Raw genomic sequence first — 24,666 nt, forward strand, 5'->3', positions numbered from 1 at the left:
AAAAAGTTAAATGTTCATTTTTTTTCCCCACATTGAAAAAATTCCTGTGAAGCACCTGAAGGGTTAATAAACTTCTTGAATGTGATTTTGAGCACCTTGAGGGGTGCAGTTTTTAGAATGGTATCACTTTTGGATATCTTCTATCATATAGACCCCTCAAAGTGACTTCAAATGTGATGTGGTTCCAAAAAAAAATGGTTTTGTAAATTTTGTTGGAAAAATGAAAAATCGCTGGTCAACTTTTAACCCTTATAATTTCCTAACAACCAAAAATTTTGTTTCCAAAATTGTGCTGATGTAATGTTTTTTTGTGTGACGTTAATGGGCAAACCACCTTTGGGGGTAAAGGGGTTAAAAAGGATATTCAGAAGTTAGAGAAAGTTCAAAGGCGGACAACTAGATGATTACAAGGGATGGAAGGCTTCTCATATGATGAGAAGTTGGAAAAGTTGAGACTGTGGCAAGCTCGACCACAAGAGGTAGTAATGGCAGACACCATAACTGCTTTTAAAAAAGGTCTGGATGATTTCCTCGATACATATAACATTATGGATTATAGTTAAACTAGTGATGAAATGTACAATGGGTGGAAAACGTTTGAACTTGATGGACTTAAGTATTTTTTCAGCCTATGTAACTATGTAAAATCCGAGGGATATAAGAACACCTCATATATGCAGTCAGGCAGACAAAACTGAGGGACATGAAAACACCTCATGTATGCAGGCAGGCAGACAAGACCGAGGGACATGAGAATACCTCATGTATACAGGCAGGCAGAGAAGACTGAGAGACATGAGAATACCTCATGTATGCAGATAGACAGACAAAACTGAGGGACATGAGTATACCTCATGTATGTAGGCAGGCAGACAAGACCGAGAGACATGAGAACACCTCATGTGTGCAGACAGGTAGACAAAGCCGAGGGACACGAGAGCTCCTCATGTATACAGGCAGGCTGGACCGAGGGACTTGAGAACACCTCATGTATACAGGCGGGCCAGGTCATGACCTTGGGCAGCACTGACCAATACTCAATTGAGGACTACTGAGATAACTTGTCTTCTGCACTTGACAAGAAGAAACAAAAAATACAGTGTCCTGTGTTTTTTTGTCTCCCATCATGTTGTGCGCAGGGCACCTGAGTTCATTAAGCTAATTTGCATATTTTATTTATTACTGTTATGTAGCATATCTTCTGTTTCTAAATAGAGAGCTGACAAGTTAACCCATTGTGTGCTGTGTAGGGCGTCCAGGAAAGGACTGTTTTTCATCAGTGTGCTGGATCCGATTTCCATCTACTTTCAGTCCATGTGTCCATTTTTATAAGTGTTGCGTCTGTTTTTCTTGTATGCAAAAAAAAGTTAAGCTTTCCAACTCAATAAACAGTAAGAGCCTGACAGCACTGATGGCATCGATATGCTGTACATTTTTTTCATGGACCTATTGATGTGAATGGACGAGGTGCGTCTCTCGGATCAAAAATGGACATATCTACAATTATTTTTTTTGCGGCTACTCGTCTTGTTCATATGACCAGCCCCATAGATTATATGGGACTACATAGATAGAACACATAAAGTAGATGTCTGAATCAGGCCTTAGTGTTTTTTGTATTTCCATTTTTGCACACTTTGTACTCCTGGCGGCAGCTTGGTCAGTGTATTATGGCTTTTTAGCTCCAGTAAATGTCCCTGATAAGCATGATAACTGGTGCATTTCATGAGTATTAAGACCTTGCGAAACATTTTATACACCAGTACATGTACACTGTCCTATGTTAGAACATAAGGATGTCAAGATTATTTTATGCATACACTTCTCTTTGTCATTTATAGGTGACCCAAATACTCTTTTCCGTTCTAACTCACTTGCTTCAAAATCAATGGAGCAGTATATGAAGGTAATGTGAAACCACACTTATTCTCCTAAACCATTCTCAGTTGCCATTCTTGCATCCTCCTGTTGTGTGACTGTACCCTGTATTCCAGCTGCTACACTTAGACCCTAGCTTCTACTGAGCTTCGGTTCTTGGTGATCTGGTCAGCTTATATTTTTGCAACTGTGATGCAAAGCCCTAGATAACCAGATATTGTCACATAGCTAACCAGCTATTGACCAATTTGTATCTTCCATGTCAACAGGATAATTACAGGAAAGAAATATATCTTGGTACCCTGTTACCAGTAGATAGAAAAATATTTAGAATTGAGAGTCCTCAGTGGTTGATACCTTTTAATGGCTAACTGAAAAGATGGTAACAAATTGCAAGCTTTCGAGACTACACAGGTCTTGAATGTGAGAGCTGCGGGATAACTACATGGACAAAATTTCTGATGGGAAAAACAGAATGGGACCTTGTTATATTACAATTACCCTCCAAAAAAGAGAAGTTGTTATAGGATTATTCATTCAGTAGAATATAACGATTTTTTTAAATAAAGGGCTGTTGTCAATTTCCTATTTTTGGGAGCGCACCAGTTCCCAACTTCCTGCTTGCATGAGGGCAGTGCACGCTTAAAGATTGACAGTTAGTGGCAAAGGCAAGACTGAGCTGCTAGCCCGGACTACCAGCCCTCTGATGCTGCAAACAGAGGCAGCTTTGCCTCTTCATCAACGGAGGACACTGAAACTGATGGGATACAGCGATTCTGCCAGCTTTAGAGAGTCACTTCCATGATTTATAGCAAACAGCTTACAAGCGCTCGCTCCTTGCCTAGGAATCCAGCCTTATCTGATGTGACAACCTATGCAACAAGCATAAAACTTAGGAATAGGCCCTCAATATCACAAATGAAATCATGGAGGTCCAACACCAGTGGCCAGATGTAAACAGTGTATCACTCACTGGAACCATGTACTGTGGCCACTGCCGGGTTCTGCAGACCAGCTCCTATTCAACTAATAGGTGTGTGACAAAGCTGTTCTAAAGGCAGTAACTGAAAACCACTGAATGGTGGGGCTATCAGGTAGTGATCTGATAACCTGGGGACAGGTCATCAATATAAAATTGGTATAAAATAGCTTTGATGTGTCAGAACTTTCAATTTGGCATTGGACTAATTGCATTTACCGTATATAAATGTACAATATAATGTATCTCTCTATATTTTTATGTCAATATAAGTACATTTCAAGATTGTATAAAAATGTTGTGTTTTTTTTTTTGTAAGGGGGGAATATATGAAAAGATATTTAGCACTTTATAAATATTTTTTTCATTCTATTTCATTTTTTGCAGCAAAGAAAATATGTATTTATTGCCCTGCATAAGGTGAACTCTGCAGTCTTAAGGCCCCTTCACATTTAGCGACGCTGCAGCGATACCGACAACGATTCGGATCGCTGCAGCGTCGCTGTTTGGTCGCTGGAGAGCTGTCACACAGACCGCTCTCCAGCGACCAACGATGCCGGTAACCAGGGTAAACATCGGGTAACTAAGCGCAGGGCCGCGCTTAGTAACCCGATGTTTACCCTGGTTACCATGCTAAAAGTAAAAAAAAACAAACACTAGATACTTACCTACAGCCGTCTGTCCTCCAGCGCTGCGCTCTGCTTCTCTGCTCTCCTCCTGTACTGGCTGTGAGCCGGAAAGCAGAGCGGTGACGTCACCGCTCTGCTTTCCGGCTCACAGACAGTACAGGAGGAGAGCAGAGCACAGCGCTGGAGGACAGACAGCGGTAGGTAAGTATGTAGTGTTTGTTTTTTTTTACTTTTAGCATGGTAACCAGGGTAAACATCGGGTTACTAAGCGCGGCCCTGCGCTTAGTTACCCGATGTTTACCCTGGTTACCAGTGAAGACATCGCTGGATCGGTGTCACACACGCCGATCCAGCGATGTCAGCAGGAGTCCAGCGACGAAATAAAGTTCTGGACTTTATTCAGCGACCAACGATCTCCCAGCAGGGGCCTGATCGTTGGTCGCTGTCACACATAACGATTTCATTAACGATATCGTTGCTACGTCACAAATAGCAACGATATCGTTAACGATATCGTTATGTGTGAAGGTACCTTTAGCAGTTACTACTAACACATGGTTTAGTCAGCGTTGTGAGTGATGGAACTGGTCTAAGCCAGTGTGAATTGATAATTGCACTGCAAACATTCTATAACCAACAAAGTTTTCAGAAGGTTGTTAAACGTCTCTGCTTCTATGGCCACCATTACTTATACTGTTCTTAAAGAAGCACTCCTCCCATTAAAATGTTTATCCTCTTAATATACAGTGGGTAAGGAAAGTATTCAGACCCCTTTACATTTTTCACTCTTTGTTTCATTGCAGCCATTTGTTAAATTCAAAAAAGTTCATTTTTTTCTCATTAATGTACACTCTGCACCCCATCTTGACTGGAAAAAAACCCATAAATGTAGACATTTTTGCAAATTTATTAAAAACGAAAATCTGAAATATCACATGGTCATAAGTGTTCAGACCCTTTGCTCAGACACTCATATTTAAGTCACATGCTGTCCATTTCCTTGTGATCCTCCTTGAGATGGTTCTACTCCTTCATTGGAGTCCAGCCGTGTTTAATTAAACTAATAGGGCTTGATTTGGGAAGGCACACATCTGTCTATATAAGACCTCAGAGCTTACATGCATGTAAGACCAAATGAGAATCATGAGGTCAAAGGAACTGGGCAAGGAGCTCAGAGACAGAATTGTGGCAAGGCACACATCTGGCCAAGGTTACAAAATAATTTCTGCAGTACTTAAGGCTCCTAAGAGCACAGTGGCCTCCATAATCCTTAAATGGAAGAAGTTTGGGACCACCAGAAGTCTTCCTAGACCTGGCTGTCCAGTGAAACGGAACAATCATGGGAGAAGAGCCTTGATGAGAGAGGTAAAGAAGAACCCCAAGATCACCGTGGCTGAGCTCCAGAGATCAAAGTCAGCTATCTCTGCAGCCTGCTACCAGTCGGGCCTTTATGGCAGAGTGGCCCGATGGAATCCTCTCCTCAGTGCAAGACATATGAAAGCCCACATAGAGTTTGCTAAAAAACACATGAAGGACTCCCAGAGTATGAGAAATAAGAGTCTCTATGGTCTGATGTGACGAAGATATACCGCTTAGAATTACCACCAAAAAGGTCTATGTGGAGAAAACCAGGCATTGCTCATCACCTGCCCAATACAATCCCAACAGTGAAACATGGTGGTGCATCATGCTATGGATGTGTTTTTCAGCTACAGGGACAGAACGACTGGTTGTCATTGAAGGAAACATGAACGTGACCAGGTACAGAGATATCCTATATGAAAACCTCTTCCGGAGTGCTGTGCTCCTCAGACTTGACCAAAGGTTCACCTTCCAACAAGACAATAACCCTAAGCACACAGCTAAAATAACAAAGGAGTGGCTTCAGAACAACTCTGTGACCATTCTTGACTGGCCCAGCCAGAACCCTGACCTAAACCCGATTGACCATCTCTGGAGAGACCTGAAAATGGCCGTCCACCAACGTTCACCATCCAACTGACAGAACTGGAGTGAATCTGCAAGGAAAAATGGTAGAGAATCCCCAAATCCAGGTGTGAAAAACTTGTTGCATCATTCCCAAGAAGACTCATGGCTGTACTAGCTTAAAAGGATGCTTCTACTCAATACTGAGCAAAGGGTCTGAATACCATGAATATGATAAATAAATAAATAATAATATAATATATTATAATGAATATAATAAATAAATGAATATAATAAATAAATAATAATAATAATAATAATATGACCATGTGATATTTCAGTTTTTATATTTTAATAAATTTGCAAATATTTCTACATTTGTTTTTTTTTCAGTCAAGATGGGGTGCAGAGTGTACATTAATGAGAAAAATGAACTTTTTTGAATTTACCAAATGGCTGCAATGAAACAGTGACAAATGTAAAATGGTCTGAATACTTTCCGTACCCACTGTATTGCAATCATCATATTATATAGCACTGTGTACTTACAATTGCTCATTTTGCCCTTCTACCCACTTAATTCTTCTTTTTTCCATTTGGTCTATGACATCTCGTGATTAAAATGTGACTAGCTAAATTCTCCTAAGCTCTGTGTAAAAACAGGAGGTCAGTTTTCCCTGCATGACTCACCAGTCACTGCAAAAGTTCCTGGCAGAGGGGAGCAGCTGGGATAGGAGTTAAAGAGGCCAATGATAAATGTAGGGACAAGAGACTTCATGTTTCTATGTAGAGTAGAGAAAAGAACAGAATTTAGTGGACCTGTCACGTAATAAATATGTACGGTATTTTTTTAACCCTGTGTAAATGCCGTTACTCTCCTGAATCTGATGTTGCATTTCTTTTGTTCCCTGTATATAAATCTAGTATTTTATCCAAGGGGGCTTGATAATCAATCTCTTCTCTTCATTTACACATATGTAAGAGGGGCCTCTGTGTCAGGCACAGAGAAGTGTGGGAACACAAAAGAAACAATATCAATTAGAACAGCTGCAAAAAATAAAAGGTACATTCCTTCCATTTCATAAATGAGATCCACATTCTACCATTCTACCATTCTTCTGCCAGATAGTGGGAATGCCATTTCTTCATGAAGTATTACGGCCTATTATTACTAGAATCTTTGAGGAAAAGAAGTATGTTGAGCTGGATCCCTGCAAGATTGATCAGAACCGCAGTAGGTAAGAGGCTTCACTATTTCATTGTTATACATTGGAGCGTCATACATAACATTCACGTGGGTCCCAAAAAATAATGGACTTCTATGACTGTATATTGATCAGTTTGATAAATTTGCTTTACCCTTTACACATGGATGTAGGAATAATTAGGAAGTCTATAAATTGTTACTCTTAGTGGCAAGCGACATAATTCTAGTGCATATACTGATAGCACAGACTGTGAATAATGACTACTGTAACTTCACATCTAAGTTTTTACTATGACATTTTTAGTTCAGTTATTTTTCATTTACGGTAACTCTGTTGTTAACAAGGGCCTGTCTCTGGGGCTCTTATGATAATTTATTAGCTGTACCACTTGCTTGTTGTCCCATTTTCTCCCAAATGCCATTCTAGTTTGTACTGTAGCTGATTTGTACTTTATGTTGCAAGATTGCTTTTAAGATTATTTATCTGTAAGGAAGATGGTGTCTCCGTGAGTTACTGTATAATCTCCCAAGTGATGCTTCTATGGGGGAAAAATCTTAGTTATATGAATGCAAAACTCCCTATAAAATTGAGGCATATTGATATACCAAATGGGGCCACAGAATCTTAAGGGTGGCAAATTATGGATCTTTATTGTATGAGCCTGAGCCTTCCATTTATTGATAGTGTAGCAGAGACCAGTTCTGTAGCTATGTAAAAATAAATCATTAATTGAAGCCATATTTGCTGGACCCCAATTCTGACACTCGGTGGCTCTGAATTATGGTAAGCTTACACATAGAGTCCCTGCTTACGAGATATACAAAAAACTGCTGCATCGTCTCCTGGAACATATTCACCATCACAACGTGTCGCCTCTTCTTTGCAGACGTATTTCCTTTAAAGGTTCCGTTTCAGAGCAGCAGATACGCGAGAGCAGTGTTGAGTCTCTGAGGGGTTACCTGAGGGACATAATTGATGTCATCTTGGGTTCAGGTGAACAGTGCCCACCAGGCATGCGCCTTTGCTTCAAGCAGCTACATAAGCGGGTTGAGGAACGCTTTCCAGGACCAGCCAACCAGGTGAGAAAGACAACATTATTTTGGCATTACATAAATACATAGTTAGTCATACTCAACCATAGTGTCAGAGTAGATTCCTGAATTATCATCAATAAAGTAAGTATTGTACAAGAATTTCATTGTTTGTTTCCATTCCATGTAGGTAGAAAGTCCACTTGTATGATGATAATGGAGTGTAGTGGATGGTAGGACAAGGTATTGGATTCTATGTGATAATATTCTCTTCTCATCACCAGGATGTGAAATATGCAGCTATCAGTGGTTTCCTTTTCTTGCGCTTTTTTGCACCTGCTATCCTCACTCCTAAGTTATTCCACTTACGGGAGCATCACGCTGATCCACGCACTGCGCGCACCTTACTGCTGCTCGCTAAGGTATCCCTTACAAGAAGTGAGCACAGGGTTCGCTTGTGACTGCTGTGGCCTTGTTTGCATCGCATGCTTTGTACATTCATTATTGTCACTAATGTTTGTCATTTATGCTCACTATACATACCAGTGCGTATTTTTCTTCTTCTAAAGTAAGAATGTAAGCACATTAAAGGATTAAACCCTAAAGGACATTAACAGCTGTCTGTGAATCATTTTCACAGCAGGATTTCTCAGAAGGAGATTTCCCACAATTTGAAAGACTCTTTCTCTTAGAACCCAAGAACTAAACTATAAATTGATTTTCAGATACCAGATTTACTACATAAAATTGATAATAAGCCGTTCCCATTATATTGGTGCTGTACTCAAAGCTTAGATACGCCATCAGATATTTAGTTTGCATGTCCTACAATGAAAACCTTTTGGTCCAAGATTTAAAGGGAATCTGTCCCCAGGTTTTTTCTACTTATTATGAGGGCAAAATGAGAAGAGATCCTGTTTCCATAAATGTGTTACTTACTGGGTTACTTGCAGTAGATTTACTAAAACCACTGTGTTACCAGCAGGAAATTATCACTAGAGGACTAGTAAACATGCCACCATGTAGTCCTCTGTATTAATGACCTCTCTATAACCACACCCCCTCCACTGATTGGCAGCTTTATACCTATGCACAGTGTACACAAAAGCTGCCAACCAGGGGTGTGGGTGGGGTTATACAAAGCCTGGCTTTCAGAGAATTAATAGATCGACAGCAGATAAATCAGTGATTTTCATGAAAAATACAGCAAGGAGCCCACTCTCCGGAATCAGGTTAATATCGTGCTGCTTTCAGATGGGATAGTAAACCTATTGACAGATTCCCTTTAACAGATAATCAGTCTATGCTTGGCTATATCAATCAATCTCTATCCAAAGATGACCCTTCTCAACCTTGATACATCACATTTGTACATAAACCCATTTCCATTAATTCTGTACTTCATTTCTGCAGCTAAATTGTTGATCCCCAGACATACAGTTCTAGAATGGATCAACAAATTAAGCTTGATAATGTCCTATTTAAAATGCAGATGGATCCAAGAGGAACGTTAACATCATTTTTTCGCAATCCCGGACAAATTATTCTGATTTCAAGATGAGGCTGAATTAGAATCATGTTGATAAGATTATGATTGAACCTCTTTAGCTTGTTATGGATGCAAGAGAGACTTCAATGCCGACTTTTAACACTAACATGATTCAATATGTGTTAATACCTGTCAGCTTCTTAACCAAAGCAATTATTTTATGTTACCTGTTTATTATGTGCTACAGAAAATTAAAGACATTTAATGCTCCTATTCGTCACAGCATGGAATTTGCCACAGTTTTAAGGATTCACTCATCTGTATTATGAATTTACAGACTCAGTTCTACTGTATATTGGAAAATTCAAACCAGAGTTAATAAAAAAAATGGAACTGTTTAGCTTCTACAGCCTCTATGTATCACAATACATAGCAGGCTGCAGAATGAGTTACCAGTGAAAACTGTCAGGTGTTCATGTCCCTTAGTAAAAACACATACAGTATATGAAAATTATACGGTAGTTATTGTATTTAAACTATGTTCTCGGCATCCAGTACAAAAACAAATATCTTGCTTTATATTGAGTGTAGTATTTTGTCTTTAAAGTATGCATTTTATATGATGGCATATATTAGAGAAAAATGTCATGAGTTTTAATCGAAGATATAAAAGGCTCTGATCTGATCTGAGCAAAGCTTTTTTGATATCTTGCCAGCCATAGTTCCAGTCAGTGATGTAATATTAACATGTACTGTCTTTCAGGCAGTACAGAGCATTGGAAATCTTGGACAGCAGCTTGGTCATGGAAAAGAACAGTGGATGTCTCCTTTACATCCTCTTATCCAACAGAGCGTTGGGCGTTTGCGGGACTACTTGGACAAACTTATAGACATGGAAAGTGATGTTGGTATGTGGCATTAGGGTTATTGTCTTTTTATGGAGACATGAATTAATATTCCATCTGACATTATATTCCACTTTCATGCTACCATTTATCCTTACCCTCCTACCTATTTTGCATAATTAATACTTAAAGAAAATGTTTTCTTGCCTTTGTGTGCAGTAAATGTGTTTGCATGACAAGTGCAGCTATTCACTATCCTCAGTGGTGATATTTGAACGGTTATAAGACCAGTGATTGGCTGCAGTGGTCACTGGAGTGGTTTATGTGACATCATCACTAGGGGACTAATGGAGCAATGGGGAATTTAAGAAATGGTAATTTTTTTATTCAATACCATTTCTTACTTTTGGTACAACTCTTTTAAAGGGAATATGTCAGTAGGATCAGTCCTCCTAAACCATCTATATGGACATGAAGGTCATAGAAAAAATAATGAAAATTCTATTTTGATTTTTGCGATCTGATGTCTTATTCCAGAGGAATCCACATTTTTCTCAATATGTAAATGAGCTGTTAAGACCTATGGGCTAGACACAGATCTCCGGGAGAATCTGCCCCAGAGCCTATTTGAAATGAAAGGGGAAGTTACCAGTGTGAGACATGTAATGACTGACAGTCTGCTCTCCTCATTAACTTGTCTCACACTGGTAACGCCTCCTTTCATTTAAAATAAACTCTGGAGGCAGATTCTCGGGGAGGTCTCTATCACTGTTACATCTGTCAGAGGCCACAGGCTCAAAAAGGCTATCTCAGACAGGTTGGGCACAAGCCACTCCGTCTGGTAGATTCCAGAGAAACCCCAGCCTTCACACTTTAACTCCTGTACAAGGATATGGTCTTAAAATGGGGTCCACTGCATTGCTTCCACGGAAGAGCTGTTGTCTGGACTAACAAACCATAGGCAATAGAGGTCATCAAAGCGGGGTCAATACCAAGAAGTCACATCAGGGACAAAATCAGAAGCCAACTGGGTGATCAAAATACAAGCTGCGGTCACACAACAGAATATATAAAATAACACACAGGAGCATGGGATGAGAGTGACCAGGTCAAGCTGAACTAAATAACTAGCAGCTAGAGACTTTCTGCTGCGGTTTGTAAAGAAAGGAGCCCCGCCTATGGCTCCCAGCAGAAAGCTAATTACATACCAGCTCACTGCAGAAAAACATAGGTGGACGGGAAAGGGATTATAAATATCTACTATATAATTGTCTAAGGGTCACTTCCGTCTGTCTGTCCTTCTATCTGTCCCGGAAATCCCAAGTCGCTGATTGGTCGCGACAAAACAGCCACGACCAATCAGCGACCGGCGCACTCCGACGGCAACATGACCACTCCTTCCTCCCCGCAGTCAGTGCCCGCTCCGTACTCCCCTCCAGTCAGCCCTCACACAGGGTTAATGGCAGTGCTAATGGACCGTGGTTTAACGCACTCCATTAACGCTGCCATTAACCCTGTGTGACCAACTTTTTTACTATTGATGCTGCCTATGCAGCATCAGTAGTAAAAAGATCCAATGTTAAAAATAATGAAAAAAAATAAAAAATCATCATATACTCACCGTCCGTCGGCCCCCGGATGCAGCCCAGGCCTTTCCGGCTCTTCGCGACGCTCGGGTTCATGCATTGCGGTCTCGCGAGATGATGACGTGCGGTCTCGCGAGACCGCTACGTCATCATCTCGAGAGATCGCAATGCACTCTTCGGAGTGACCGGCACAGTCCGGCCGCTCCCTTCTCTCCTGCAATCAGGGAGTGACCGGCCCTGCAGCTCGCGATGCTCCGCTCCCACCGCTTCGCTTATTGGTCGCGCCCAGCCGGCATGACCAATCAGCGACATTGCCGCGGGATTTAAATCCCGCTTCCCTGACTGGTCGCACCCAGCCGGCCTGACAAATCAGCGACATTGGCGCGGGATTTAAATCCCGCTTCCCTGATTGGTCGCACCCAGCCGGCACGACCAATCAGTGACATTGGCCCGGGATTTAAATCCCGCTTCCCTGATCGGTCGCGCCCAGCCGGCGCGACCAATCAGCGACATTGGCACGGGATTTAAATCCCGCTTCCCTGATCGGTCACGCCCAGCCGGCGGGACCAATGAGCGACATTGCCGCGGGATTTAAATCCCGCTTCCCTAATTGGTCATGCCCAGCAGGCGCGAACACTCAGCGACATTGCCGCGGGATTTAAATCGCGCTTCGTGATTTAAATCCTGCGCCAATGTCGCTGTTTGGTTGCACCGGCTGGGCGCGACCAATCAGGGAAGCGGGATTTAAATCCCGCGCCAATGTCGTGCCGGCTGGGCGCGAGCAATCAGGAAAATAATAAAAAAATAAAAAATCATTACATTCTCACCTTCCGTCGCCTTCGCAGCAGCTTTTCCTGCAGCTCGCGATGCTCCGGTCCCACCGCTTCGCTGATTGGTCGCGCCGGGTGGCCACGACCAATCAGCGACATTGCCGCGGGATTTAAATCCCGCTTCCCTGATTGGTCACGCCAAACCGGCGTGACCAATCAGCGATATTGGCGCGGGATTTAAATCCCGCTTCCCTGATTGGTCGCGCCAATCAGGCGCGACCAATTAGCGACATTGGCGCGGGATTTAAATCCCGCTTCCCTGATTGGTCGCGCCAAACCGGCACAACCAATCAGCGACATTGCCGCTAGATTTAAATCCCGCTTCCCTGATTGGTCGTGCCCAGCCGGCATGACCAATCAGCGACATTGCCGCGGGATTTAAATCCCGCTTCCCTGACTGGTCGCGCCCAGCCGGCCTGACCAATCAGCGACATTGGCGCGGGATTTAAATCCCGCTTCCCTGATTGGTCGCACCCAGCCGGCACGACCAATCAGTGACATTGGCACGGGATTTAAATCCCGCTTCCCTGATCGGTCGCGCCCAGCCGGCGCGACCAATCAGCGACATTGGCACGGGATTTAAATCCCGCTTCCCTGATCGGTCACGCCCAGCCGGCGGGACCAATGAGCGACATTGCCGCGGGATTTAAATCAGGGAAGCGGGATTTAAATCCCGCGGCAATGTCACTGATTGGTCGCGCCGGCTGGGCGCGACCAATCAGGGAAGCGGGATTTAAATCCCGCGCCAATGTCGCTAATTGGTCGAGGCCACCCGGCACGACCAATCAGCGAAGCGGTGGGACCGGAGCATCGCAAGCTGCAGGAAAAGCTGCTGCGGAGGCGACGGAAGGTGAGAATGTGATGATTTTTTATTTTTTTTATTATTTTTCTGATTGCTCGCGCCCAGCCGGCGTGACATTGGCGCAGGATTTAAATCCCACTTCCCTGATTGGTCGCGCCTGCTGGGCATTGCCGCGGAAGTTAAATCCCGCTTCCCTGATTGGTCACGTCCAGCCGGCGCGACCAATCAGCGACATTGCCACGGGATTTAAATCCCGCTTCCCTGATTGGTCACGCCCAGCCGGCGCGACCAATCAGCGACATTGGCGCGGGATTTAAATCTCGCTTCCCTGATTGGTCACGCCCAGCCGGTGCGACCAATTGCGCTTCGTGATTTAAATCCCGCGCCAATGTCGCTGATTGGTCGCGCCGGCTGGGCAATGTACTAAGTCACTGGGCAATATACTACGTGGCTGGGCAATATACTACGTCACTGGGCAATATACTACATATATGACAAAACCTGGCACTCAACTTTTATGTCTGAAGAAATATTTTATTAATCAGCAACAAGAAACGTTTCGGTCCGTGCTATTTGGCGTGTATTCAATAGAGGATGTGCTCCAGAGTGGTTGTGCTCCTATGGATAGGCAGTATGTCAGTATGGCTAGCAGGAAAGTGTATCTTATAGCTGACGTAGGCAATGTCCTATCTTATGGAGGAAGCCTAAAGGACGCGGTGTCCACCGCTAGTCCGGACTTAATGTTAGGAGAACGCCCTTTTTTTATGTCTGAAGAAATATTTTATTAATCAGCAACAAGAAACGTTTCGGTCCTATACAAAACGGACCTTCATCAGTCACTGAGAATATAAATAATGTACAAAAATCAAAATAACAAATCAAAATCCAAAAATAAAAATCAAACGTGAAAATGAGGTATATACAAGCAACGACATGTAACAGATGGCAAGCTATAAATAGTATATAGTCGCAATAACAAAATGGAACCGTCCAATAGAGGCACAATGCTACCATAGTTAGTAAGTGGATAGGTAGGATAAGAAAGTGGTACCATACCGTGCTATTTGGCGTGTATTCAATAGAGGATGTGCTCCTATAGATAGGTAATATATCTGTAATAAGAAGGTAACCATGAAGGTAATGAACGGAGAGAGAGGTAGTGTGAGGCCTGACGATACATACCAGAGTGGATGTGCTCCTATGGATAGGCAGTATGTCTGTAATAGGAAGGTAACCATAAGGGTAATAACTGGAGAGAGAGGTGTAGTGTGCGGCCTGACTATACATACCAGTATGGCTAGCAGGAAAGTGTATCTTACAGGCTGACGTAGGCAATGTCCTATCTGGGTACGAAAATGCAGGAAATTACAGCTGAATCCTAACTGGACCCCATAAACTAAAGAACCATAGGAGCGTACATCTTACCTTATGGAGGAAGCCTAAAAGACGCGGTGTCCACCGCTAGTCCGGACTTAATGTTAGGAGAACGCCAGGGCTACTAAGCGGTTACAGCGGTAAATACGCCGCTGACCGGAAGTGGGCGTGTCCAGCGCGCGTGCGCGCGTGCGCGCGAAGTCAGCTACGTCACCACAATCATGGTGGTGCGTTCCAGGAGGCAAACATGTGCGTCTCAAAGCTAAGGAAGGGGGGGGGGGGTTTGTCCAGCTGGGGTAGGAGGAGTGTACACTCCATTACTGTGACGGCGGTAATGTGCAGCCAGTGAGCTCCCAGTATAAACCACAGTATCGGGCACATCTGCACTAACCCATGCATAGTGACAAGAAGCATATATTCTAATACTGGCATCTATCCAAAAAAGGGGGTTGAGTATAATGTCAGTATGTACCGAAGGGAATTATAAGGAAGAAAAAAAGTAATAGATCAATAATAGCTAAATGAAAAAGTCTCATGCAATGGGGTGGTAATATAATATATAGAAATTAGTGGAAACGAAGACCTAGGCAATGCCACCTATATAAAAAAACAGTTTAGTAGAGCTAAGTACGTGCAAGGCCGTGACTAGAGGCCAAGAAACATTTGCTTAAGTTGTAGTCGTGCTGGTGAGTGAAGGGTGAGTGCCACATAGGAGGATTCTCGATCCCAGAATCAATACAGGCGGTTCTAGAATGAGCAAACAAAGAAAATAATTAGTATGGTCTGCAAAAAAAGTAAAATCTGACAGTAATAATTGGTACAATGGTTCAAATAAATGCCAACAAATCATAATCCCTGTTTAACCCTTTTGGTCTCAGGGTATCCAACGTATGTATCCAAAAAGCCTCACGTTTTTTCAAAAGCGCGATACGGTCACCCCCCCGTCGTTGTGGTGGAATTGAGTCGATGACCTGATATCTTAATTGAGAGATGGTATGGCTCTGAGTCGAGAAGTGATGGGGAACTGGTAGAAGGAGATTGTTACAGCGGATAGTAGATTTATGTTTCGATATTCTATCCCGCACCGGTTGTGTTGTTTCACCGACGTATAATAGGCCACATGGGCATTTTACAAGGTAGATTACAAATGATGATTGACATGTATAGTAGTTTTTGATTTCAAAACTCTTACCGGTATGTGGATGCTGGAAAGTATGGCCTTTTTGCACATTTCCACACTGTGCGCAGTGTAGGCACGGAAATGTACCCATCCTTGGCTGTGATAGGAATCTGGATTTCATGGTTCGTGTAGACCCAAAATCTGCTTTCACCAGTGTGTCCCTGATATTCTGTGGTCTCTTGTAACATGGTAAAAAGGGGAGTTTAAATTCCGGTACTGTGGGATATGCGGTTGAAAGTAATGGCCAGTGTTTTCTTATATGCTCATGGAGAATGGCGGTTACAGGATGATAAGTGTGTACAAAGGGGACCCTTTTACCCTGATCATTTTGTCGTGCCCGGTGTGAGAGGTTTTTTTGTTGTTCCTCCAGGATGTGTTTAGGGTACCCACGTTGATGAAATTTAGTGGTCATATCAAGCAGACGTTGCTCACATTTGTCATGATCCGAGACAATGCGGCGTACACGTTGGAATTGTGATTTTGGAATACAACGTTTCACTGCTGGGGGATGGAAGCTATCAAAATGTAGAACACTATTACGATCAGTGGGCTTAATGTGTAAGTCGGTAGTGAGATGGCCCTCTTGATCCTTCAGAACCGTGGTATCCAGGAAGCTTACCGAATTAGTATCATGGGTGATGGTAAACCCTATCCCTGGCCAGGCTTGATTGAGAAACGTAAAAAATGTTTCCAGGGATTCCAACGTGCCCCCCCATAGGCAAAAAATGTCATCTATATAACGCGTCCAATAGAGGACGTGTGAGATAAAAAGATGATGTCTATAGATAACAGACTCCTCGAAGTGTGCCATATAGGCATTAGCGTACGGGGGCGCCACGTTGGAACCCATGGCGGTCCCACGTACCTGGAGAAAAAACTGATCCTGGAAAAGAAAGTGGTTATTGAATAGTATCAAGGAGAGGAGGTCAACACACAGGTTTATCTGTTCAGAGCCCAGACCGGCAGATGTCAATAGATGGTGGGCGTTCTCCTAACATTAAGTCCGGACTAGCGGTGGACACCGCGTCCTTTAGGCTTCCTCCATAAGATAGGACATTGCCTATGTCAGCTATAAGATACACTTTCCTGCTAGCCATACTGACATACTGCCTATCCATAGGAGCACAACCACTCTGGAGCACATCCTCTATTGAATACACGCCAAATAGCACGGACCGAAACGTTTCTTGTTGCTGATTAATAAAATATTTCTTCAGACATAAAAGTTGAGTGCCAGGTTTTGTCATATATGGTTATGGTGTTGGAACCTACCTGAGCACCTCCTATCTTCGAGCTGTGCACCAAGTTATATATTCAAATGGGCAATATACTACATCACTGGGCAATATACTACGTGGCTGGGCAATATACTACGTCACTGGGCAATATACTACGTGGCTGGGCAATATACTACGTGGCTGGGCAATATACTACGTGGCTGGGCAATATACTACGTCACTGGGCAATATACTACGTTGCTGGGCAATATACTACGTGGCTAGGCAATATACTACGTGGCTGGGCAATATACTACGTCACTGGGCAATGTACTAAGTGGCTGGGCAATATACTACGTGGCTCTGTGCTGTATACTACGTCGCTGTGCAATATACTACGTCACTGGGCAATATACTACGTGGCTGGGCAGTATACTACGTGGCTGGCCAATATACTACGTCACTGGGCAATATACTACGTGGCTGTGCAATATACTACGTGGCTGGGCAATATATTACGTAGCTGGGCAATATACTACGTGGCTGGGCAATATACTACGTAAAAGAGAAAAATGTTCCAGCTTCTTGATAAAATGTAAAACTTTAATCCATCATATAAAATAGTAGAAGACACACTCCTGGGACAATGCCATATCACAAGTGAAGAAAGCTACGCGTTTCGACCATACGGTCTTTGTCACAGACCGTATGGTCGAAACGCGTAGTTTTCTTCACTTGTGATATGGCATTGTCCCAGGAGTGTGTCTTCTACTATTTTATATGATGGATTAAAGTTTTACATTTTATCAAGAAGCTGGAACATTTTTCTCTTTTACTTGGATTTTGCACTACGTCGAGTCAGGACGAAGTTCCGTGCTCCTTGCACATATCGGTGAGCTGGCTTTTTTCTTTCTTTGTACTCAATATACTTCGTCACTGGGCAATATACAACGTGGCTGGCCAATATACTACGTGGCTGCGCAATATACTACGTGGCTGGGCAATATACTATGTGGCTGGGCAATATATTACGTAACTGGCCAATATACTACGTGGCTGGGCAATATACTACGTGGCTGGGCAATATACTACGTGGACATGCATATTCTAGAATACCCGATGCGTTAGAATCGGGCCACCATCTAGTATAATATATAATTGTAACTTTAAAAGCATTATAAAAGTTAAACAGCCACATCGTGTTGACATCCAGCAATAATTGTGGTATTAGTGCAGCGCCGCCTAGTGACCATGGCAGGGGTTGCAGCAGTTCAGACATGGATGTGACATAACAACTCTTTTACGTATTAAGAAAAAGGTGGATTTCTTTTGAAAAAGATATTGCATTGTAGTTATCAAAGTATAATTTTAATCAACTTTTATTGACCTGCCTGCTCATATAGACCGCTTAAAAGCGTTGATCCTATTGATAGATTTAATTTAAGAGGCATATAATACTGCTGAATATATGAGCTTTTCTAACACTCCAGTTGTCAGTTCATATTGTTCTCATGCTAGAGATGCTACTTACCAGTCATACCTTTTTTTCACTTTTGGTATCTCATGAATTACCATTAACTCCATTCACAAGTGTTTTTTTCTCATTTTTTGTAGAGTGTGGGCATACATCTCGTACACTATTTCACCCATTAGTCACAATTAAGGAAGGTTTCCTGCACAAACGCAAAGCTGAAGCTGTGAGTTTGGTTACGCGTTTTACGTTCAAGAAAAGATACTTTTGGCTGAGCAGCCAGACTTTATCCTACTCCAGATCCCCAGATTGGCAGGTAAGCGGGCTGTTAGGCACCAAGTTCAGGTTGTAATTATGATCACGTAGTGAGAACTATATTCAGTATATGCTTGACACATATTGTACCAGCTAGCTGATGCAAAAAGGGATTTTGTGTCTTTTATAAGACGTCCATGACCATAGGTAATCAGGTGTGGAGACAATATTACAATTTAGAATCTACATTGCTTGAATAACAGACAATCTAATCTTAGTGTATAAAATAAAACAAAAGAGTTGTACAAACATTTTTACTCAACAGCTAAGAAACAATATGAAGCCACCCCAGTGGCCCCTACCAGTCCAGCATCGATGACGTCCTGTACATCACTTACTGTACCTACCCACAGTAACCATTGATTGGCCTCATTAGTTATTACGCAAAAAGATTACTGAATAAGGTTGGATAACACCAGAAACGCATTGATCGCTTGGTCAGTATTTGGACCATTGAGAAATGAATGGTGAACTCACCTCATATCCTTGCTATGCTATGCTTTTAACCCTCACTTTTGGATATGAACTAATTCACTAATAAAATAATATGTTTTATTCAGTGGAGCTGGATTTCATCCTTATTAGTTATACCTCTACAGTATGTGACCACTGAGGCCAGTGATAGGCTGCAGCGGTCACAGGAGTAATGTACACATGATGTCATCCCTGCAAGACTAGTGGCGAGAAACATGTGTTGTAAGATTTAAAGAGTGTCACAATGGTAACTCGTTTCTGGGGCCATGCTACTCACTGCGTTCCTTGTTCTGCTTATCCTCATGTCTGGCCACTGTGCTGAGTCCATAAGGCACTTCCAACTCTGCTGCACTTGCAACTCTGCGCTGACAGAACCTGCAGGAATTTAACCCTGCTGTGTCCTACAAGGTTTGGATTCCCCAGCCAATCACCAACTAGCCGGTGCTATATCAGGCAGCACTGCCCTACACACCTTGCCTGAGCTTAAGTTCCAGTTTGCTCTTAGCATATAGTTTCCAGTCAAGGTGTCTTGTTGTTTATCCCTCCCATTACTGGCCTGGCTTGTCTACATATCTGTTCTGATCTCTCCATTCCTGTCCCAGCTTTGTTTGTGAACCTGTGCTGCCTGCCCTAACTCTGGACTGTCTGACTACGCTTCTCTCTCACCCAGGGCTGACACTAGGAATTTCAGGGCCCCATACTTGCAACATTTTCGGGGCCCCCAGGCTCCACCCGAGCCCCACCTCCAGCCCTCGAACTGTCCACAGTCCCAACCCTCTCTCTTGAAAAAACTCCACTTCTCACCAATCACACTTTAACAGTTCCCATCACCAAATCACACACATAGCCAGCAGCTTTTGTTTTAGCCAAAAGATTTTTTTAATCTGCTATGACGACAAGGTAGACTCTTTTGGCCGGGCCCTACTCTACTCTAATCTATTAAACATTTGTTAAAATATGCAATACAATTTAGGTATATTTTTATATATTTTTCAATTATTAAAATGACCAATAATACCACATACAAGGGATAAATACCACCACACCATGACCAGACACTGTATTACCACCACATAGTGACCTATAATACCACATACAAGGAACAAATACCGCCACACCATGTCCAGACCACATATTACCACCACAGTGTCTGAACAATATCACAAACTAGGGACAAATACCACCGCACCATGTCCAGACCACATATTGCACTACATGGTGACCAATAATACCACATACAAGGAACAAATACAAACACAACATGACCAGACCACATATTACCACCACACAGTGACCGAATAATAGCACATACAAGGAACAAATACCACCACACCATGACCAGACCACATATTACCACCACATAGTGACCAAATAATAGCACATACAAGGAACAAATACCACCACACCATGGCCGGACAACATATTACCACCACACTGTGACTGAATACTACAATACTGATCATTAATTAAAAAAACTATCACCATAAGAGGCATTATACACAGGAGATCTGTACTTAGTATGCAGTGTCTGTGTCCAAGTAATACAGTGATCACTGAAGCCATTATATACTAGAGCTCTGTATATAGTGTTAGTGTACAGGTAATACAGTGATCACCGGTGATATTATGCACAGGAGCTCTGTGTATAGTGTCAGTGCACAGGTAATACAGTCATCACTAGTGACATTATACACAGGAGCTCTGTATATAGTGTCAGTGTACAGGTAATACAGTGATCAATAGTGACATTATACACAGGAGCTCTGTATACAGTGTATAGTGTCAGTGTACAGGTAACACACTGACTCACCAGTGACGTCTCTAGCTGAAGTCCTTCATCTTTGCGTTTCTTTTTAATCCAGTGCAGACCACCATCACTTCTTTCAGCCAGGACTAATCTCTGTATAAAATAACACAGTTATCTGGAGCACCGCTTCCAGAGCACATTCCCCTCTTTTTCCCTTTTTTCTACACAATACAACTGAATATAGATGTGCACCCACCATTAATATATAATTGGTTATTATGCAACCCACCATTCCAAATATAAATTATAATCCACCACTGTGCCCTCACTATCTATGCATAGCCACTTTCCCCATTTAATATATAAATTAATTAGCACCTGTACTCTTTCCCCCAATTTACTACCAGTCACTTTATCCTCAACGCCCCCCACTATGTACCTCCCTCTCTAACCCTTACCCCGATTCATTATAGTTACATGCCCCTACTGCCTCAATTCATTGTCATGTCTTCTCTCTCCCACCCTCTATCTTCAAGTTATGCCAAACAACCGCAAGCCTATTGTAAGATCTTTTGAAACTCCGGGTGTGGACCCGCAGATCCACGGCAACGAACCTCCCAAGGGCGAGCTGACCAGGTGGACCACCCCCTATACAGGCAGCTTGAGGGGCAGGCCCAAGGGAGACTATCGCCACAGAAGCTGGAACCCGGAAACAGGCAGTAGGAAATACTAAACAGAGAAGCTGGACGTAGGACGGACAGAGCGGGGTAGGATGTGGTATAGTTTGATATATGTAGAGAACAGACGGGACCAGAGGAGCACAGGGAAGGGGAAGACACAAAGGAAGCGAAACAGGACAGAGGCATCAGACTGGATACAGAGAGTACACTGGGAGAACTGGACTGGACGAGGAGATAAGGAAGCCTGGGAAGGGCAGAGAAACTGAACTGACTGGTCAGAGCGGAGACTCAGAACAGGCAGCGCAAGACGAAAGTGGACCTGAGTCAAGGGAACACAAATGACAGGCAAGGAGCGAAGGAAGGAGTTACCTTAAATATATGGCATGCTGGGGAACTTCCGGGTCACGATCCTCCAGAGACAGACAGAGATGAGATACAGAGCATCTGTAAATCACAAAGAGGAAGTGCGCAGAGGAGCACTGGAGTGGGCGATGCGCACGCGCACCCGACGAGAACAAGGGAGTGAAGAAGACTGAGGGAGAGAGCGCGTGCCTGCAAGAGGAGCACACCGAAACTGGTAAGTATGAGCGGAGATGGCGGCGGCGGACCCGACAGCAGGAGCGACAGGAGGAGCACGCCGCAGCAGGTAAGTATGAGCAGGGAGAGCGGCGGTGGTCCCGGCAGCAGGCACGACCGCAGAAGAGGCAGCCGTGACACCTATCAATAAAGACATTGGCACTTAAGCCACCGTGACTTTGCATTAATAGCCACCTAATATATACACTGGAGGAAAGATATTGTATAGGTTAAACAGAGGTGGAGATGAATGTCTAATATTAAGGCCGGGGTCACACTGGCAAGTGTGACCCCAGCCTAACATTTATCCCATGTACACTAGTATTGGATCCATTTGATGGATACATTGTAAGGATTATTTTCAACATATTGTACTTTTTAAACAGATGGTCTTTAAATCATGCTCTTTGTAGAACTTAATAGTACATCCTACGTTGAACCATCATGTATGGAGCTGGTTTAGGAACTAAGCCCGCACCCTGCATGGCAGATACCAACTGTATTATACAACTCTATACTTTATAAAAAGCTATTAAAAAGTTCATGACATGGGATGCCTTTAATGGATGCCATATCTTTTTTCCAAAATTACATCAAGGCAAAATGTGTCATTTACGTCTTTATTTCATACTTTAATTATTTTTTACATCAGCTGGCCAGCCAGGAACAAAATGTTTACTCTTTTGGTCTCTGACTGATTCGTCAACCATGCCGTTTTTGTTCAATAAAAATAAAAAATAACTTTATTAAACATGTACTGTAAGAAAATGACCCATATAATCCCTATAACAAACTCAGCAAAAATGCGTAAAATCCTGCTCTTTGTAAGGTTATTTTCTGCTAAGGCTGGTTTTACACTTGCCTTTTTTTAGCCCATTTTTGCGGCCCCAATGCATTTCTATTGGGCCGCAAAAATTTGTAGGTACGCCGTAAGGCCATGAGGGCCATATTTACGGCCGTGAAAAAATATCGAGCTTGCTCCATATATTTCACGGCTTACGGACACGGGCCGCTGTGTCAGATAATAATAATAATTTTTATTTATATAGCGCCAACATATTCCGCAGCACTTTACAATTAAGCGGGGATATGTACAGACAATAAATTCAGTACAAGTTAAGACAATTTAAACAGTTACATTAGGGGTGAGGTCCCTGCTCGCAAGCTTGCAATCTACAAGATGCTGTGGTCTTCTTGCTCAACACTGTTGCGGTAACCCTGTGACATTTTGCCTGCAGAAAAAAATGTGCAAAAAACTCAATGTCTGAACACAGCCATTTACTCTACATTTTATTATGCACCAAATACTCTTCGTGGAAACGTAGCCTAAGGCTAGGGTTACCCGAGTATATACTCTATCATCATAAGAGAATGATGCAAATCACACTCTGATCAAACTCTAATCAGTGTTTGATCAGAGCGTGAACATAGTGTGATCTGATTCTCTCGTATCAGGAGAAGATGAAGAAAAAAAATTCTTCTCTCAGTTTGTCAGTCCGTGGAAATCGGACTGCACTCAGATGACATCTAAGTGCAGTTCGATATTTTTCACAGACTCATTGATGAATGTCGTATCAAACTTGATAATGCAACAATTTTGTATTCGGACCATCTCTGCTCAAGGTAAAAAAAACAGACATGTGCACAGCCCCATAGAATAATATTGGTCAGTGTGCAATCCAATGTTTTGTGAGATCGCACTCGCAGAGGAGTAGTTAGGTTTTCTGGCATCTGGGGCAAGAATTCACTTCTGTCTCACAGGTATCCACTCTATTTATTTAAAATTTAACCTTTATTAGACCTTAATACATATAATAATAAACAACACACCAAGCACCACTTTCTCGTGGTGCTTGGTGTGTTGTTTATTATTATATGTATTAAGGTCTAATAAAGGTTAAATTTTAAATAAATAGAGTGGATACCTGTGAGACATTTATGATTAATCCCTCTGGTAATCAAATATTAGTTGTTTAAGTCCAAGAATTCACTTCTGGCAACATACTGAGTAGACTTGTCCAGCCTTGCTCAATTCATTTTCATTGAGAGACACCATGCATATCTAGTTGGCATGTGACCACATATATGCAAATCGCCAACACGAGAGAATCATGACAGCGTGCAGTGTGCACTGTGATAATGCAGAAGTCTGCAGTCACATAGATAAATGAATAAAAATATGAGGTAAGTATCACAAAAAAAACATTTACATTCAGGTACCTGATACATGACGTTGTCTCTGGAGTCGTTCTCTTTCTTTTCTTCTTCATCTTGTCCAGACACTATGATGGCTTTTCACATCCACAGCTCGTCTCTGGTCTTGTGCAGCACATCCCCTCACAACGCCCTTAAGGATAACTGTCATTATAATACTCTTAAATAAAAATATCTGCCCTAAGCTGAGCCCCTGGATAAATAATTGGTCCTCC

General features: G+C 42.6%; 1 protein-coding gene across 4 annotated transcripts in view; it reads left to right on the forward strand.

Annotated features, from left to right (window-relative positions):
* Positions 1-24,666, forward strand: part of RASAL1 (RAS protein activator like 1) — a 210,858-nt gene that overhangs the window by 178,403 nt on the left and 7,789 nt on the right. For all 4 annotated transcript variants that reach the window (XM_069759909.1, XM_069759894.1, XM_069759900.1 and 1 more), the window contains 6 exons: positions 1,842-1,906; positions 6,538-6,650; positions 7,507-7,699; positions 7,936-8,073; positions 9,904-10,048; positions 18,589-18,761. In XM_069759909.1, the coding sequence (XP_069616010.1) occupies positions 1,842-1,906; positions 6,538-6,650; positions 7,507-7,699; positions 7,936-8,073; positions 9,904-10,048; positions 18,589-18,761 (827 nt within the window). The remainder of the gene's footprint in view (positions 1-1,841; positions 1,907-6,537; positions 6,651-7,506; positions 7,700-7,935; positions 8,074-9,903; positions 10,049-18,588; positions 18,762-24,666) is intronic.

The sequence above is a fragment of the Ranitomeya imitator genome, chromosome 1, assembly GCF_032444005.1.
Source record: "Ranitomeya imitator isolate aRanImi1 chromosome 1, aRanImi1.pri, whole genome shotgun sequence".
Classification (NCBI taxonomy): domain Eukaryota; kingdom Metazoa; phylum Chordata; class Amphibia; order Anura; family Dendrobatidae; genus Ranitomeya; species Ranitomeya imitator.